The sequence below is a fragment of the Nycticebus coucang genome, chromosome 9 (genome assembly GCF_027406575.1).
Source record: "Nycticebus coucang isolate mNycCou1 chromosome 9, mNycCou1.pri, whole genome shotgun sequence".
NCBI classification, from domain to species: domain Eukaryota; kingdom Metazoa; phylum Chordata; class Mammalia; order Primates; family Lorisidae; genus Nycticebus; species Nycticebus coucang.
In genome coordinates this window covers 90775769-90792767 of record NC_069788.1, presented here as the reverse complement: position 1 = coordinate 90792767, position 16999 = coordinate 90775769, and the positions used below count along the sequence as shown (strand labels likewise).

The window sequence follows — 16999 nt, the reverse complement described above, 5'->3', positions numbered from 1 at the left end:
AAAGTTTATGTAGAACTTATGTTATTTATTTCTTAAATGGTTAATAGAATTCACTGGTGAAATCATCTGGATTTGGAGTTTTCTTTGCGGGAAAGTTTTATGTTTTCAATTTATGAAGGTTTATGTTATGAATATAATTTCTTTAATAGTTATGAGTCTGTTATTTCTATTGTCTAATGAGTCACATTTTGTAATCTGTGTCTTTTGAAGAATGTGAGCATTTCATTCAAGTTGTCAGATTTATTTTTATGTCTGTGGGATCTGTAGTGATGTCCTACCTTTCATTCTTCACATTGGTAATTCATGATTTTTCTATCTTTTTCTTCATCTGGCTGGCTAGGGGCCTTATCAATTTTCTTGAATTTCTAAAGAACCACCTTTTGGTTTTATTGGTTTTCTCTATTGGCTTTCTGATTTCACTTTCATTGATTTCTGCTTCTATTTTTATTATTTTCTTCTTTCTGCTAACATTGAGTTTTGTTCTTTTTTATATTCTTATGATTGAAATAAATCACTTATTTTGGACCTTTTATATTTTTTAATATAAGAATTTGAAGCTATCAAATTCCCATTAAGCACTCTATAGTTGCTTCCCAGAAATGTATTATGAATTTTATGTATTCATTCAGCTTAGGTTATTTCCTAATATTCCTTTGATTCATGAATTATTTAGAAGTAGTTTTTTTGTTTGTTTGTTTATTTATTTTGTTTTTGCAGTTTTTGGCCAGGGCCGGGTTTGAACCCACCACCTCCTGTATATGGGGCCAGCACCCTACTCCTTTGAGCCACGGGTGCCACCCAGAAGTGTTTTGTAATGTATAAATATTTGGTGATTTTCTAGATATTTTTGTGTTATTGATTTCTAGTTTAATTACGTTGTGGCCACAGATGTAGCAGCATCTAAATCTTGAGACTTATTTTATGGGCCATAATATTATCTATCTTAGTAAATGTTTTATATGTGCTTGAAAAAAATGTGTATTACACAGTGGTCGAGTGGAGATTTCTATTATTATCAATTAGATTAAGTAGTCTGAGAGTGTTGGTCAAGTTTCATGTTTTCTAATATTACAAATTAGGTTAAGTAGTCTGAGAGTGTTGCTCAAGTCCTGTGTTTTGCTGATTTTGTGTCTGTTTGTTTTGTCAATCATTGAGAGATTATTGAAATTTATAACTGTAATTATGACATTATTTCTCCTTTCAGTTTTGTCAGCTTATTAGATGTGTACATATTTATGACAATGTTTTCTGGATTAATTGAACCTTTTTTATCATTGTGAAATATCCTTCTTTATTTCTGGTAATATTCTTTATTCTGGAATCTGCTTCTCTGATATTTATATAGATACTCCAGCTTTCTTATAATTAGTATTTGCATGGTATACTTTTTTCTGTTTACTTTTAACTTATCAATGCTTTTGTATTTTGAGGGTATTTTTCATTGGTAGCATATAATTTGGGCATAGTTTTTTGAAAACTTAAGTCTATTTGACAAGTTCTGCCTTTTAGATTATTTACGTTAGTGTAAATTATTATTTAGACTATTTGCATTTAATGTAACTATTAATATGATTTGGACTTTAGTATGTCATCTTGTATTTGTTTTCTATTTGTTCCATCTGTTCTTTTTCCCTTTTCTTTTTTATATCTTGCTTTCTTTTGAATTAAATATTTTCAGTATTCCATTTTATTTCTGTATTGCTTGTTATATAAACCACTTTATTTTATTTTCTTATATAAACCACTTTAAAAATTGCTCTAGGGTATACAATATGTACCTTTAATTCACAGTCTACCTTCAAATAACATTATACTAGTTTACTTCTAAAAACCTTACATATTTTAATTTTTCCTCTTATATCCTTTTTATTCTCCTTATCAAACATTTCACTTCTATATATGTTATTAGCCTCAGTTCATTAATATATTTTTGTTTTAGTCAACCATTTGTAACAACATGTTATTATGAGTACAAGTCTTTTATTATTCACCATACTTACCATGTCCAGCACTCTTTATGCATTGGTGTAAGTCTGAGCTTTCATCTGATATCATTTTTCTTCAGTCTGAAGAACTTCCTGTAACATTTCTTGTGTGGAGCTCAGCTGGCAATTAAGTCTCTTAATTCAGCTAGTGTTTACCTTCAGATAGTCTTTATTTCATATTCAGTTTTGAAGGATATTTTCACTGGGTATAGAATTCTAGGTTGACAGTTTTTTTCTTTCAGCCTTTTAAAGATGTCGTTCCATTGTCTTCTGGCTTGCATTGTTTCTGACGAGAAATCAGCGATCATTCTTATCTTTGTTCCCCTGTAAGTAATGTGTCTTTTTTTTCCTTGGCTGCTTTTAAGACTTTCTCTTTATCATTGGTTTTCATCAATTTGATTATAATGGATTTTGGTGTGATTTTTCTTTGCTTTCATCTTGCTTAGGATTCATTGAGCTTCTTGGATCTGTGGGTTGACACTTTTCATCAAACTTGAAAAATTTTGGCCATTATTTCTTCAAATATTTTTCCTTTGTGCTTCTTTTATACTTTAAATTATGTGTAATTTATAGTGCCTGAGATTTTCCCACAGTTCACTGAAGCTCTGTTTATTTTTCTTCCAGTATGTCAGTTTGGGTAGTTTTTATTGTCATGTCTCCTGATTCACTGGCCTTTTTTCTGCATTATCTATTGTGCTATTAAGTCCACTTAGTGAGTTTTTATTTTCAAATATTGTATTTTTCATTTTTGGAAGTGTCATTTCATTTTTGATTTTATTTTCCCTTTCTATCCTCATTATGTTTATGTTTTCCTTTGAATATATTTATAATAGCTGCTTTAAAATACTTGTTAACTACCTCATTTTTGTAATTTCTAGGTTTGTTTCTGTTGATTAGTCTTTCCCCTGGTTCTAAGTAACATTTTCCTTCCTTTTTGAATACCAAGTAATTTTTGACTGGAAGCTGAAGTTCATGGATATTACATTATTGAGTGCCTGGATTTTGCTATCCTCCCTTATGGTGTGTTGAGGTTTGTTTTATCAGTCAAGTTACTTGTGGATCAGCTTGACCTTTTCAAAGATTGTTCTTAAGCTTTATTAGGATGAGATTAGGGTAGCTTTTTTTTTCTAATGCTAGTTTAGTGCTATTTCTAAGGTATGACTCTCCTAACATGTCTACTGATTGCTATAAGTGTTCAATAAATTCCTTTGATTCTGGTTGGTTGAAATGTGATTATCTCCTAGCCCTGTATAAACGCTAGGAATTTTATAGCTTACAGAACCCCAACAGGTTTTCTCTACCCAGCCTTATGGAGTTTTATCTTATACATATTCAGTTTAGTATAAAGCTGGAGACCTAAAAGGACACCTACTTAGATTTCTGGGACTCTTTCTTTGCATAGCTTCCTCTTCTCAGTACTCTATGCAGCAAATTACAGCTACTATGCTTCTCTAAACTCTAGTTTCTGTTCTCTCAACTCAACAAAATCACCCTACTCTGCTTATGTTTCCCCTTCTATAGCCAAAGTCTGGAAATTGCTTCCAGGAAGAAAGCTAGGGTGATTGTGGGGCTCTCTGCACTATTTCTTTTCTCTCAAGGATCACTGTCCTATAGCCCAATTTCTGAAAATAGTGTTTCATATTTTTTAGTTTTCCAGTTATTTATGATGGGAGGGCAAATTGTCTGCTGTGTTTTATGCCATATATTTTTGTTATTATTTTTGAATGGTGATCTATTACAACTGTATTTGCCATGAGATTAAGGCATATTGATCGTCCCTATAACAAAATCAATTGTAGTACTTTTCCCAATTGCAAATACCTGTGTTCTATCTTCAGACATTTTGATTCAGAAGACCTAACATGGGTTCAAAGCATCGTATTTTAAAAATATTGACAGGTGATTTTTGATACACAGCAAAAGCTGAGAATCACTGTTCTAGTAAGCTTAAATCCAGTTTTGCTTTGATGAATTTAAATGGATTATCCTACAAATTATTCTTTCTTTTTCTTTTTTTTTTTTTTTTGAGACAAGAGTCTCACTTTTGGTAGAGTGTCATGGTGTCATAGGTCACAGCAACCTCAAATTCCTGGGTTCAAGTGATCCTCTAGCCTCAGCCTCCCAAGTAGCTGGGACTACAGGTGCATGCCACGCCTGGCTATTTTTAGCAATAGGGTCTCCCTCTTGCTCAGGCTGATCTCAACTCTTGACCTCAAGCAATCCACCCACCTTGGCCTCCCAGAGTGCTAGGATTACAGGAGTGAGTCCCCCTGCCCAGCTTTACAACTATACTCAGTAAAAATGGAATAAAAAATGAAGACCTTTGGATATCTCCACTATCTACATAAAAAGCAATTTCTGACAGAGCAGGAATATTTAGATCTCTGATCAAGTACTATGGCTTGTATACATTCTGGTTTGTTTTGCCTTTGCCATAGCATTGTTATGTATTTTGAATATTCTGTTTGTAAGTGTCAAGAACTTCTTAATACTTATAAAGCAATCTTATAATACACTGATTTAGAGATGGTTAGCAGATTTCATCATGTGTGCCAATTCTGTTTTGATAAGTAGTGACTGCTTGAAGTACAGTAGTAAAAACAAACCTAAGGCCACTTCTGGACTCAGCAGGAAGAAATGCTGTAATGGACTAGTGATGTATGTCATGAGTTTGGGATTAGAAGAATGGGGCAGATGTCCCATGTATTTGCAATTCATGTATTGATTAAAGGCAATCTTTCCCTCTAAATGCCTCCATTTGCAAAAGAAAACTTGTTGCCACTCTTTATATTCATCTTGACTTTACTACATATGAGAAACACATCTTATGGGTATAAAGGGCCTATACCCACATAATATCTTTATTCATTCTTTCATTTATTCATTTATTTCTTCTTTCTTTTCTCTCTAAGAACATAATCAACATGATACTGTGTTATTAGAGTAGTGGTCTCTGGTATATACTTTTTAAAATAAATAGACCTGTTGTATATTTTTAGAGGTCAATGGCTTTGGTAACCATGTTTTCCTAAATCCCTAACTAGCCAAATAATCTTATACATGGCCTAATAATAGGATAGAAGATTTAAAGTTGGGACACTCCTAGATAAAAAATGTTTTGAAATGTTTGGAGCATAAATTAGTTTTGGATCATTAATAATAAGTATTTTGAATTATAACTAAATGTATAACTAAGAATATCTGCTCATCTGCAAATTTCTATGTATTAAGAACAGGTCCTATAGGTCATCATAGTCCTATAAGTTTAGAATATGGCATATTAGAAAAATGTCCTATTTTTAACCATGTAAATCTAGAATATGTTTTTTATGATGGAACATTGTTAACTAGGTACTTTGGGCTGTAGAATAATCAGGATGATGATAACCAAGTGACCAGATCTAAAGTCACTTGGTTTATTCTCGGTCACTTGATTCTTGTCCTCATTCACTACATATAGAGAATTAAAGAGTTAGATATTAGTGAACTAGTAGAGATTTAGTGTGTGGGTCATATATGGAGAGAGATACCCTTCATATGGGCAAGAAAGTCATCTTGCCTGTCTCCACAATTGATGGGGAAGACGTAGGAAATGGAAAAATGCCTGACTATTTATTTCCGTCATCAATTTGAAATGCTTCCTGGAGCCAAAAGATGTTTAATGGAATATACTGTGATGGAAAGAGCAGAGTATTGAGAACAAAGAGATAGAGGTTCTAGTCCTAGCTTGTCATTTATTAACTCTGTGATCATATCAAGCTTGTCATTTATTAACTCTATGATCATATCAAGTAACCATTTTAACTTTATCTCCTTCTAATATGAGATTAATAGTCTGCTGTACATGCCTCACAGAGTTGTTTGAGGATCAAGTGAAAGCATGGTTGTAAAAATCTTTGAGAAATTATTAATGGTCTAGCATTGTGAAGTAGTGTAGTGTATTCCATATTATATACTCCTGGGAAAATGGATGGAGTTGTGATATCTTTGCCTGATTTAAAAAAATTTTGTCATAGATTAAAAAATGATTCTGTTAGGAAGCTTTCTGATGGCGGTTCTATTTAGGAAAAAGAAAATGGTGAAGTATCTATTTTTACTGGGCACAAATAATTTTCTGTGTAAAGTATTCATCAGCTCTGCTTTGCTTTACAGCTTGGAATCCCATCCACTGCCAGCACATTGAATGCCACAATGCAATTAACAAACCAGCTGTGAAGGTACTGTTTTATTAGGTCTGGTGCTATATTGAATTGCCAGTGGTAAAATTATTAGGAGCATATTGCTGAATGAAGTGAAGTAGATTGCATCCGCTTCCATAAAGCAGAGGCTTGTGGTCATAGTAATCTCAAACACCTCCATGTTTAATCTGACTGTACTTTGGCAGATCGGTCAAGAGAGAGCAATGAATAGTGGTGTCTGCAGGTTTTTGCTATGAGTTCAAAGCTGAATGCTATGTAGCACTGAGTTAAACAGTGAAACACTTACATAGTCCTTAAGCAGCTTCTGCCTCAGGAAATGAATTCAGGGAAGTGTATTTTCCCCCCATTTTCATGGATATGCTACAAATTAAGAGTCCTTATGCAAATTCAAGACAAAAATAGATACGATTGTTAATTCTTAGGCCATATCACAAATATGACACAATTGAAAAGACTGGGAAGTATTTGGACAGCATGAACATGGAAAGTTACATAAGAGGTAAGGAAATAGGAGTTTAGGGAGTTAAGTCACTTTCCTAAGGTTGCACAGCCCGTTAGCGTCAAAACTAAAAATAGAATCGGGTATTCTGACTCCCAACCTTATTCTTGGGTTCTGTCCTGCTATTAACCCTAAATCTTGAAAGTTAAATGTTAAGAAAAATAATCACACTTTTTAACACAATTGTTTATGGTATATTTGTTAGCTGTAAAAGACTTGGCTGGATGGACCTGTGTCTAGGTTTGCAAGGGTTAATTTTTATATTATGAAGAGTGGAGCTAACTGAAATGGTTAGAGTTCACAGTTAACTTTTGAGAACCTGGTGTCATGGCAGTTTGCTTCCCTTGTTCTATACAGAAATAGACGGTACAGATTACCATATAATAGAAAACAAACATCATCACTTTATAGAAACAAAGTAAAAAAGATAAAATGTGATCTAATAAATATAAAATAAACCCAAATATGCTACCTATACCAAAAGTGACAGAGGAGTACCAATAATAGGTTATCATCTAGATATATCATACTAACAAGGGGCATCCTTATACATATTCAATTATACATATTCAATCTCTGCTTTTATAAAGGCAAATTGAATGAAATTATGTTGAGAAGAGCAGGGGACAGTAACCCACCAATGGAAGCACAGGTCTCTCCTATTCTCCTATATACACGCTACTGAACTTTAGTAGACATTGGGGGTTCCAAGGTGCTTTTCTTTGGTGTAAGGATATTTTGAGTTACACATAGGTGAGTTCATGAGAGGTGTGTCTGGAAAGCATCCAGAAATGTATGTCTCTCTCTTTTTTTTTTTTTTTGTAGAGGCAGAGTCTCACTGTACCGCCCTCGGGTAGAGTGCCGTGTTGTCACACGGCTCACAGCAACCTCTAACTCTTGGGCTTACGCGATTCTCTTGCCTCAGCCGCCAGAGCAGCTGGGACTACAGGCGCCCGCCACAACGCCCGGCTATTTTTTTGTTGCAGTTTGGCCGGGGCTGGGTTGAACCCCCCACCCTCGGCATATGGGGCCGGCGCCCTACTCACTGAGCCACAGGCACTGCCCCTGTCTCTATTTTTTAATATTACATGACTGGATACTTTGCAGATAGCCCTTATATATTATTCATGGAGTTCAGCTTGATCCTTCATAGGGATGAGGCTTTCATGGTTCCCTCTTCCTTTTCTTTCTATATCTTTCCTTTCTCCTTCCTGCCTAAGTTCTAGCTCCCTTTTTTGGTTCACTTAGACTTCAGTAGGAAGGAGGTCCTTTCTCTTTGGTTTCTCCAGTTATTTTATTTTTAATTTTTAGATTTTGAGTTCGGCTGCATCCTCAGGTGTCCTCTGATATCCTGGCTAGTTAGTAATACTTTCTGGACCCCTACTCATAACAATAATCAGGAAATAGATTTTCTTTTTCTGTTCTGGGCAAATGGCCCAGTCAACTCCTCTGGGTTTGGCCTTACTTTTCTCCCAGTAGCCAGTCTTCCTGGAAAGGCCAAACCGTCTGACTTTCTGTCATTTTTTAAATTTACTGAGGTGAAATTTACATAAACTAAAACTGACTCGTTTAAAGCGAACCATTCGGTGGCATTTAGTACATTCATTGTGTTTGCCAACACCACCTCTATCAAGTTCCAAGACATTTTCATCACCTCCAAACTCTTATTTTCAGAACTCCAGTTTTCCTACAGAGTTTCTTTTTCTATTTTTAATCTATGCTTTTCAGGAAGATAATATTCTTTCCAATGCTTCAGTGCTGGGGCTGTTTTTGACCTACAATAAGTCTGGCTCCAGGGTGTTGTTTCTTTGTGAATGCTCCCAAATCTACACTGTCACCACATGGTTTGCAAATCAAGGGTATCCACCATCTAAAAGCTTACAGAACAATGTTAAGTGAAAAGCAAAGTTATGAAATTATATGGAATATAGTGCTCATTTAGTTTAAAAATTACTTAGGTTCATATTCATAGTGAAAAACAACACCCTAATACTCACTAGTATGCTACCAGGGATTGCAGTGAAATGGTTGGAGGGTCAATGAGTTATTTGAATTTTCTTCTTTCCCATTATCTGTTTTTCTAAGCCTCTACATTAGGCATATGTTATATTTATAAACAGAAAAATAATCATTTTTAATGTGCTAGTCAGCGACAGACACATTAGTATGCATGTAAAGTGACCTGTTCAGAACAGAACAGCATTGCCTGCAGACTAGCTGCAAATCCAGTGGGTTATGTTGACTAAGTCGTTAAACAAGTCAGAAGTCAAATAGCAGATCTTGAACGACTCTTTATAGTTCCAACATTCTAGGAGTTTCTCCTATTGAGTGGAATGAAAAAAAAAATATTACCTGAGTGAGATATCAATCCCTCATTAGAAAAGAGGGTAAAGCAATGATACTTGAGAGCAGATCTATATTGGGTGCACAGGAAAGATGCAGGGAAAGTGAATTAATTCTCACCAAAAGCCTAACATCTCCACAACAGTGAGCTATAGCACTAGGCACTAGTGATTTGCCAAGAGAGAAAATATCATCTATTTGTGTTGCAATAGGCTGTAAAAAAATACATTTTAGTTAAGAGCTGTGATAGGCTTAAAGATGAAAATATATTGGAACTTACAGTTTATTACATTGCATTCTGTTTTTGGTTTTATCTGGTTCTATTTGAAGTCCAATATATGAAGTACCTTGGATCCAAGATAATTATCTAAGACAGTTGGCCCATAGCTAAATCTTGCTTGGTGCCTGCTTTTATAAATAAAGTTTTATTAGAACACAGCTATGCTCATTTGCTTACATATTGTCTATGGCTGACTTCATGCTAAAATAGCAGAACTGAGTAGTTGTGGCAGAGACCTTGTGGCCCACAAAATTTAAAGTATTTACAGAAAAAGTTTTCTAATCCCTGATTTAACACACCCAAAAGTAGTTATTCATTGCATCTAAGGAAGCATGAAACTTAAGGAAAATGTAAGGAAAATTTTCACACTGGGCCTTTATCATCAGGTAATATATAATTTATAAATTTTGATGGCATAATTATTCAAAACTTAGCCCTTATAACTCTTGTTTCTCCAATTATTGAAACTCCTCAGTGTTTTAACTTTGAATTATAGACTGTTTGAATTCTAAGTTTGGGTCAATTTCCACTTGAAATTAGTAAAAACAACTAAAGAAAAAGCAGAGTAAAGTTCCAGAAGAATTTATGTATTAGGCACATTAACCATATACTCATTTGTAGCATGGGCTAATTACTTTTTCAAGGGCAGGAAGAGGATTCAGAGTGATTTGAATCATACAAATTTAAACTTATGCAAAGTACAAAATGCAGTTAGTTATCTGAGTATTTTGTTCATTTGATTTAAAACATTCAGATATTTGAAATAGCCTGATGCTCAACTCTGAAATTAACACTTTTCATCTCTGTACTTAGGCTCGTGAAGTGTAGCCATAAACAAGGCCTGGAGGGGGTAAACAAGTGTAGGTCACATGTGGGAAAAAGAACCATATGAAAATGAAAGGTTGGGTGACAGAGAGCTAACATTTCAGAGTAAGAATGGCTCAGTGTTAGATTTTTTTTTTTTTTTTTTTTGTGGTTTTGGGCCGGGGCTGGATTTGAACCTGCCACCTCCAGCATATGGGACTGGCGCCCTACTCCTTGAGCCACAGGCGCCACCAAGCTCAGTGTTGGATTTAATCCTAATTTTTCTGAATGAAATAAATCTTAAGTAAAATGCTCAACTGCCACCATTTTGGTATCAGTTGAGTCTGAAATCTTAGTAATATATTTCCCTTTTCCTAAAGAGACATTACTGTGCTTTACTACTTTAGGAATTACCGTAACAGCCAATTTGAGCAGCTGTTGAAGATGATTTTTTGTTTTTTGATCTTTGTGGAGTGAGGGCGGATTTTTTGACACTATTTGTTACTTGAATTGCAAATAACAGGAGGAATGAAAAACCACAGTAGCTACATGGATTCGTCAGCGGGTTTAGGAAAAACAGTTCTAACTGGAAAGGGTTTTACGAAAAATATTTATTCCACTTTGCTTTTCAAAACCTGTCATTATAGAAGCATTTGTGCTTACAATATAGGGGATGCGATAAACAGGAAGAGAAGGGAGGGTTCATTTTGTCTTTTTGTGTGTTTCAGATGTGTATAGACCCTTCCCTGTCAGTAGCTTTGGGTGATAAGCCACCCCCATTGTATCTCTGTGAAGAATGCAGCGAGAGGATTGCAGGGTAGGTATTAAGAGTCCTTGAAGAAAAGGAAATATTGCAACAATGAGAAAATCTGAAAAATAATTTGAACTTAAATTGGTTACATTACCCAAGTCTGATATTTAACATATAGCAAACTTTCATTTGGAAGATTTCAGCTTTCTCTCTATGTGACATGAGAAAGAAATTCCACTTAATAAGGCAACTGTAATTTTGAAGCAACTATGTTTAAAAAGGCCACAGAGAAAAACAGATATGAAAGAAAACTGTGGCTTCCAAACATGACAAATAAATCATATAGATTCTCTTTGCTTGTTAAGTTTCACAGAACCACACTCAGCTTTGCACAGATCATGCAGTATTTTGGTTGGCTTAATTAGCATCTGGAAAGTACCATTTAAAGATAACCGAATATGATGAAGTGCCTGTAATTTATAATTTAGCTGGAATGCATTAGACATTTTAAAAGTTATTATGATAGTGCTCTTAATTACACTTCCTTTCTATTAAAAGACTTTCAGCAATTGTGTGCAGCTTATAAACATTCATCTGGAAGGGTAACATTTCAATGAAGCTCATAGACATTTTTTTTTCTTTATAGGGACCACAGTGAGTGGCTGATTGATGTTCTTCTGCCGCAAGGTAAGGCTTTCTTCAGAAAGGATGAATAATAAATAATCATTACAAATGCCATGGTTGATTTATTTCCTTTTGTACTATTTTACTGTACAAAGACAGTAACCAAAGCATTATAGTCTATGAACATTTCATTGATACAAAGCATCATATCCATGTCTTGCTTATAATATACCTGCACATTTAATAATGAAGAAGTGGTATCATGTCTGCCAAAATTAAGGGTAGATGTTGGAATTATGATTTGGTATGACTAAAGCCCTGCTGAGTATGTCTTCAGGGGTTTTTGGTATACAGAGCAGGTATACCAATAATATGCTGCTGTGCCAGGTCAGAAAGGGAATAAGGAACACCAGCTAGAAGAGCATTGAATATTGGACCTTTTTTCTCTCACCATTCTAGCTCTGTGTCTTGGGGGAAAATCAATTAATTACTCTGAGACATAGTCTCTTCATCAGTCAATGGGAATAAAATATATCTAACCCATCTCAATGAAAAGATAAAATTGCAATGCTTTTTGCAATTTGTTAGAGTTCTGAAAGCTATGCCCTCTAAGACGGCAGGTTCCAGACAGAGCATTCCTCTGCACACAGGAGAGGCAGGTATTCCAGCCATGTAATTGGAGGCTGAAATGATAAGGAAAAGTACTGAGGAAAGCAGAGGAAAGACAAAAAGTAGAAAAAGCTATGGGTATACTGAGTTTGAGTACAGATCGGGGACAGGAGAAGAACATGATCTATGATTTCAGACATAGATAATAAAAGGACTGATCTGAGAGGCTCATTTAAAAGGAAATGTAAGAACCTTACATTAATTAAATACTGTGAATTTTTTTTAAGTTGAAGACCTTTGCTTGATGATAATTATACTATTTTTTGGTAGTCTCACTTTTCATATCAGGTTATCCCAACCTTAAGAGATATTGATTTAGTGAGTGCTCTTTATCTGTAAAATGGAGCAATAATGTCTATATCCTTCAAAGGGACATTTTGGAAAGTTACATAAGAATATCTATAAAAAGATTTGGGCTTCTATGGTGAAGGTAACTTTTTCCCCTTGAAATTAGGCTACTTTCCAGCTTTCTGAGATTAAACCTATAGTCAAGTTCTAAAATACACTTTAAATATCAGATATGCTGCTGAATTCTGGTCTTCTTGTCCAGTGATTTCATTTTTGGAAGAAGATTGGTAATAACTTTTCGTCATTTATCTAGAAACATGACACTAACCTCAGAAAACTTAAGATAAACTCTAGCATATCAAACTTAAATGACTATTAATTATACAAGAGGAGTTTCTAAAACTGAGGTGTAAATTTCACTGAGTTGGTGCCCACTAATTCATAATTTCCAGACAAGGCTCAGGAGACATTTACCTTTGATCTTTTAAATAAATTTGGATGTAGGCTATATGGTAAATAAAGTGTTATTCCATTTATTGAGCACTTACTTATTTAGGAGATAGGATTCTGGGAAAAATCTTCTGAGCACCCTTAAGCATCAGTTTTTATGGAAATAACTCATGTATCCATTAAATAGAATTCTTATCCATTTCTTAAAATCAGTCCTGTAAATAGACAGTAGTTTGATGATCTTGCTCCAAATAGTCTACCCAAGGATTTGAAATTTATTTTCTTTTAAGTAACCTTCCACTGATTTTACACTATTCAAGACTGATAGAAATTGATAATTCAAGTCTCATTTGTCCATGTTAGTAAGTTTTCCCTGAAGTTTTGATACAGCAAATCATCCCATGGTGATGCTTTAAATGTGCCATATCAACCCAGTGTTGTCATGTCACGGAAAGAGCAACAAACAAGGATTTTGGAGACTGTAGCTCTAGCTGTGCCTCCAGCATCAATAGCCTGTGTGACCTTAAAGAACTCGTCTAAGCACAGTGGCCCTCAATTTTGTCCTCTGTGGAATAGGGAGGTTAGATTAAAGTTGTTTAGCTTTAACATGATCTAATTTCTAAGTCATATCTGAAAAGGTTGAATCACTCGTGAGAATAGGTGAAATATCTGCAGCATGTAGGTCCTTTTAACTCCATTAAACAGAAACTCTAACATCACCACCAGATGAAAAAGAAATTTATTTCATGCTTTCTGAGAAAACTAGACGCCAATAAAAGTAGATGACAATTTGTGAGATAAATCAAAAGTTGTTTTGGCAAGTCTGGAGGTTGTGTTACTAAGATTTTTTTTTTTAATTCCCCTTCATGGCTGCCCTTATTTAAAACGGGCTCTCTTTCTTTGTTGATATTTTGTGTACCTTCTCCTTGCAGCGGAAATATCTGCTATATGTCAGAAAAAGGTAAGAGCAAACCATTTGTGTGGTGGGGCATGATTTGTTGTGTTTGTGTGTAAGTTCATTCATTGACACCTGCCTCATTTCTGCACTATGGTTTCCTAGCACATATGTCATCGTGTTTGTGAAGGGGCAAAGGAAATAATTTAGCATGCTAATTGCTATGTCCACATGGTCTCTATTTCCATTTCTGCTTTTGCTCACCATTGTATGCATAATGTTTTTGTTAAGTAATCTGAAATAAAAGCCCATGTGTAATTCTGGGGTAGGAATCTAATTACGAAAAGGTTTGAATGATAATGCAATTCATGGTACTTAGCTTTAGTAAACTATGTATCTTATATGCTAAAGTCTTTATTGTTTTGAAGTGGAGTGCAAGTAGTCTAATTTATGTGTGAAAAACATACCCAGAACGATTCGGTATGGAAAATACTCATTTATATGTGAATTGAAGGATATATCTAGCTAAGGATTCCTCCCTTAAAATTTCCTTTAGCTACTTTCTATAAGTTTCCCTAAACCACTTCCATCTTCTCTTCTGGTTTTGGTAGTTGAAAAGTACCAGAGAAGTACATGGTGTCATACAAAAATCTTTGACTAATTGGTTGAGATACTTGGGTTCTGGCCAAGTCTAGTTTCTCTTACCTTCGTGGACTTTACACAAGTCATTTAAACTTTTTGGGAGGTTGGTCATGAGTCTGTACATTTGGAGGACTCTTATCTATTGATGCATAACAAATTATCCTAAAACATAGTGGCTAATAATAGCAACCAGTTATTTGATCATAATTCTGTGGACTGGTGATTTGTCCTATGCTCATTCAGGCAGTTCTTTTAATAAACAACTCTAGACTCACTCATGTATTTGCAGTCAGTGAGTAGGTAGGCCAGGATGGGCTGGCCCCCAATAATCTCCCTCCCCTATGTGGGGCCTCTGCTGGGATGGCTGCAATGGTTGGGATGACTGGGGAGTCAGGGCTTTCTTCTTTTCATAAGGTACCTCATTTTCTAGGAGGAAAGGCTGGAGTTGTTTGCAGGGCAACAGTGTTTTGAGAGAGCAGGAGACAGAAGTGCAAGGCCCCTTGAGACTGAAGCTCAGAAGTCATACAGCCTCACTTCTGATGCATTCCATTGGTCAAAGCAAGTCCCAAGACAAGCCCAGATTCAAAGAGTAAAGAAATAAGATGCTCCTGTTTGTAGAAGGAGTGGCAAGAATTTTGTGGTCATGTCTAATTTGCCCAAATCCACACTGCAGACATAATTTTTACATTCTTTCTATATGCAAAGTAAGTTCACCACTTTACAAGACCTCCTAAAGTCTTATTCCTTTATAGCATTAGGCTTACAGTCCAATATCTTGTGATTTGCATCTGATATCTCACTCATTAAACTTCTTAGGTACAAATTCTCCTGATTCAGAGATCTGGGAACTAAAAAGGAAAGTTTTCTGTTTGCTATGCAACAAAGACACAATGGTGAGATAGGGACAGGGTAACAGCAAAAGACCTCTGTTACAGAAAGGGAGGAGGAGGCAGATAGCAGTCGGGGGTCTGCAGCAGTACCAGGTATGAACAAGTCCACAGTTCCTCTATTTCCAGGCATAACAAATGTGCCTTGATTAGGCTCTGGTTGGCTTCTTTGTGGGTAGTTCCCTAAACCGTAATCATCCTCCTGAGATTTTGGCTCTACTTTCCAAGATCTCCGTTTCAATAAGAAATAACCCAGGGTAGCACCTGTGGCTCAAAGGAGTAGGGCACTGGCCCCATCTACCAGAGGTGGGGCTTCAAACCCGGCCTGGCCAAAAACTGCAAAAAAAAAAAAAAAAAAAGGAAGAAAAAAGAAATAGCCCATATCCTGAGCAAGAGCAAGACCCTGTCTCTACAAAAGAAAAGAAAGAAAGAAAAATTAGCTCCAGGAGTTAGAGGTTGCAGTGAGCTAGGATGCTGTCATTACACTCTAGCCTAGGCAACAGTGTAAGACCTTTAAAAAAAAAAAAGAGGCTGAACACAGTGGCTCACTCCTGCAATCCTAGTACTCTGGGAGGCGAAGGTGGGTGGATAGCTTGAGCTCAGGAGTTGGAGACTGGCTTGAGCAAGAGTGATACCTCATCTGTACTTGAAAATAAAAAACAAAACACTAGCTGGGCATAGTAGCAGGTGCCTATAGTCTCATAGTAGCAGGAGACTGAAGCAAGAGGATCTCGTGAGGCCAACAGTTTGAGGTTGCTGTGAGCTGTGATGCCAGGACGCTGTACCCAGGGCAATACAGTAAGACTCTGTCTCAAAAAAAACAAAACCAAACCAAAACCAAACAAACAACAACAACAACAAAAAAAAACACAAAAAAACAAAGGAAGAAAAGAAAAAAAAAAGAAAGAAAGAAAAAGAAAAAAAGAATTGGCTTATATTGCAGCTGAATAACTTGCTCAATCTGCTTCCTGCTTAAAGAAGTTGAAGTCCCACGGACCTCTTTTCAGTTTGAACTGTGTCTGTCCACTTTAGTTTCAGCTGGCGGTGCCTTTGCTAGGATGACTTTGCTACAGTGTGTGGGTTTTCAGTGAATCTCATTGGGCTTCTGTGCCCTCAAAGCCATATCTAAAATTATTTTTGAGGAAGTCTTTTCTATACTTTGGGCATTTCGGTCTGCTTTTAAATTTATAGGAGCCCTGTTCTAGCTGAGAGGCTCAATAAGGCCATATAGCTTTCTCAAGTCTTAACAAAGGATCTTGTAGTCATTCAATATACTCCCGAGTTGGTCTTCATCATGAGGCTATTTCTTACTTTGATGATCTTTTACAAGCATGAGATACTAGGATTTGAAACATTTTTATTTTCTAAATGAGCATGTCCTGGCTCTGGTGACATACCTAATATATTTGGCACTCAGCATAGGTCATTTTTTAACACTTCTGTACTTTATATGACAAAATTATCTTTAGTAGTAAGCTTCAAATTAGCACATTTTTGTTGCTTATTTGTAATAAATATTGCATTTTATGTGAAAGTGAACTTGAAGAACTTCTGCTAAGTTCATTAACAGTGGAGAAGTGTCTGAACTTGCTCTGGGCAGTTTGTGTCTTTTCCTCTTTTGGTTGCTCTGTAGTCCCACAGTTGAACAGCAGGTTGGAAATCAGCAACGACAGCATCATGATT

General features: G+C 35.6%; 1 protein-coding gene across 10 annotated transcripts in view; it reads left to right on the top strand.

Annotated features, from left to right (window-relative positions):
* The window catches only part of UNC79 (unc-79 homolog, NALCN channel complex subunit), a 261375-nt gene that overhangs the window by 100086 nt on the left and 144290 nt on the right, over positions 1–16999 (top strand). For all 10 annotated transcript variants that reach the window (XM_053603363.1, XM_053603359.1, XM_053603354.1 and 7 more), the window contains 4 exons: positions 6138–6202; positions 10839–10927; positions 11508–11548; positions 13825–13853. In XM_053603363.1, the coding sequence (XP_053459338.1) occupies positions 10839–10927; positions 11508–11548; positions 13825–13853 (159 nt within the window). In that variant the 5' untranslated portion in view covers positions 6138–6202. The remainder of the gene's footprint in view (positions 1–6137; positions 6203–10838; positions 10928–11507; positions 11549–13824; positions 13854–16999) is intronic.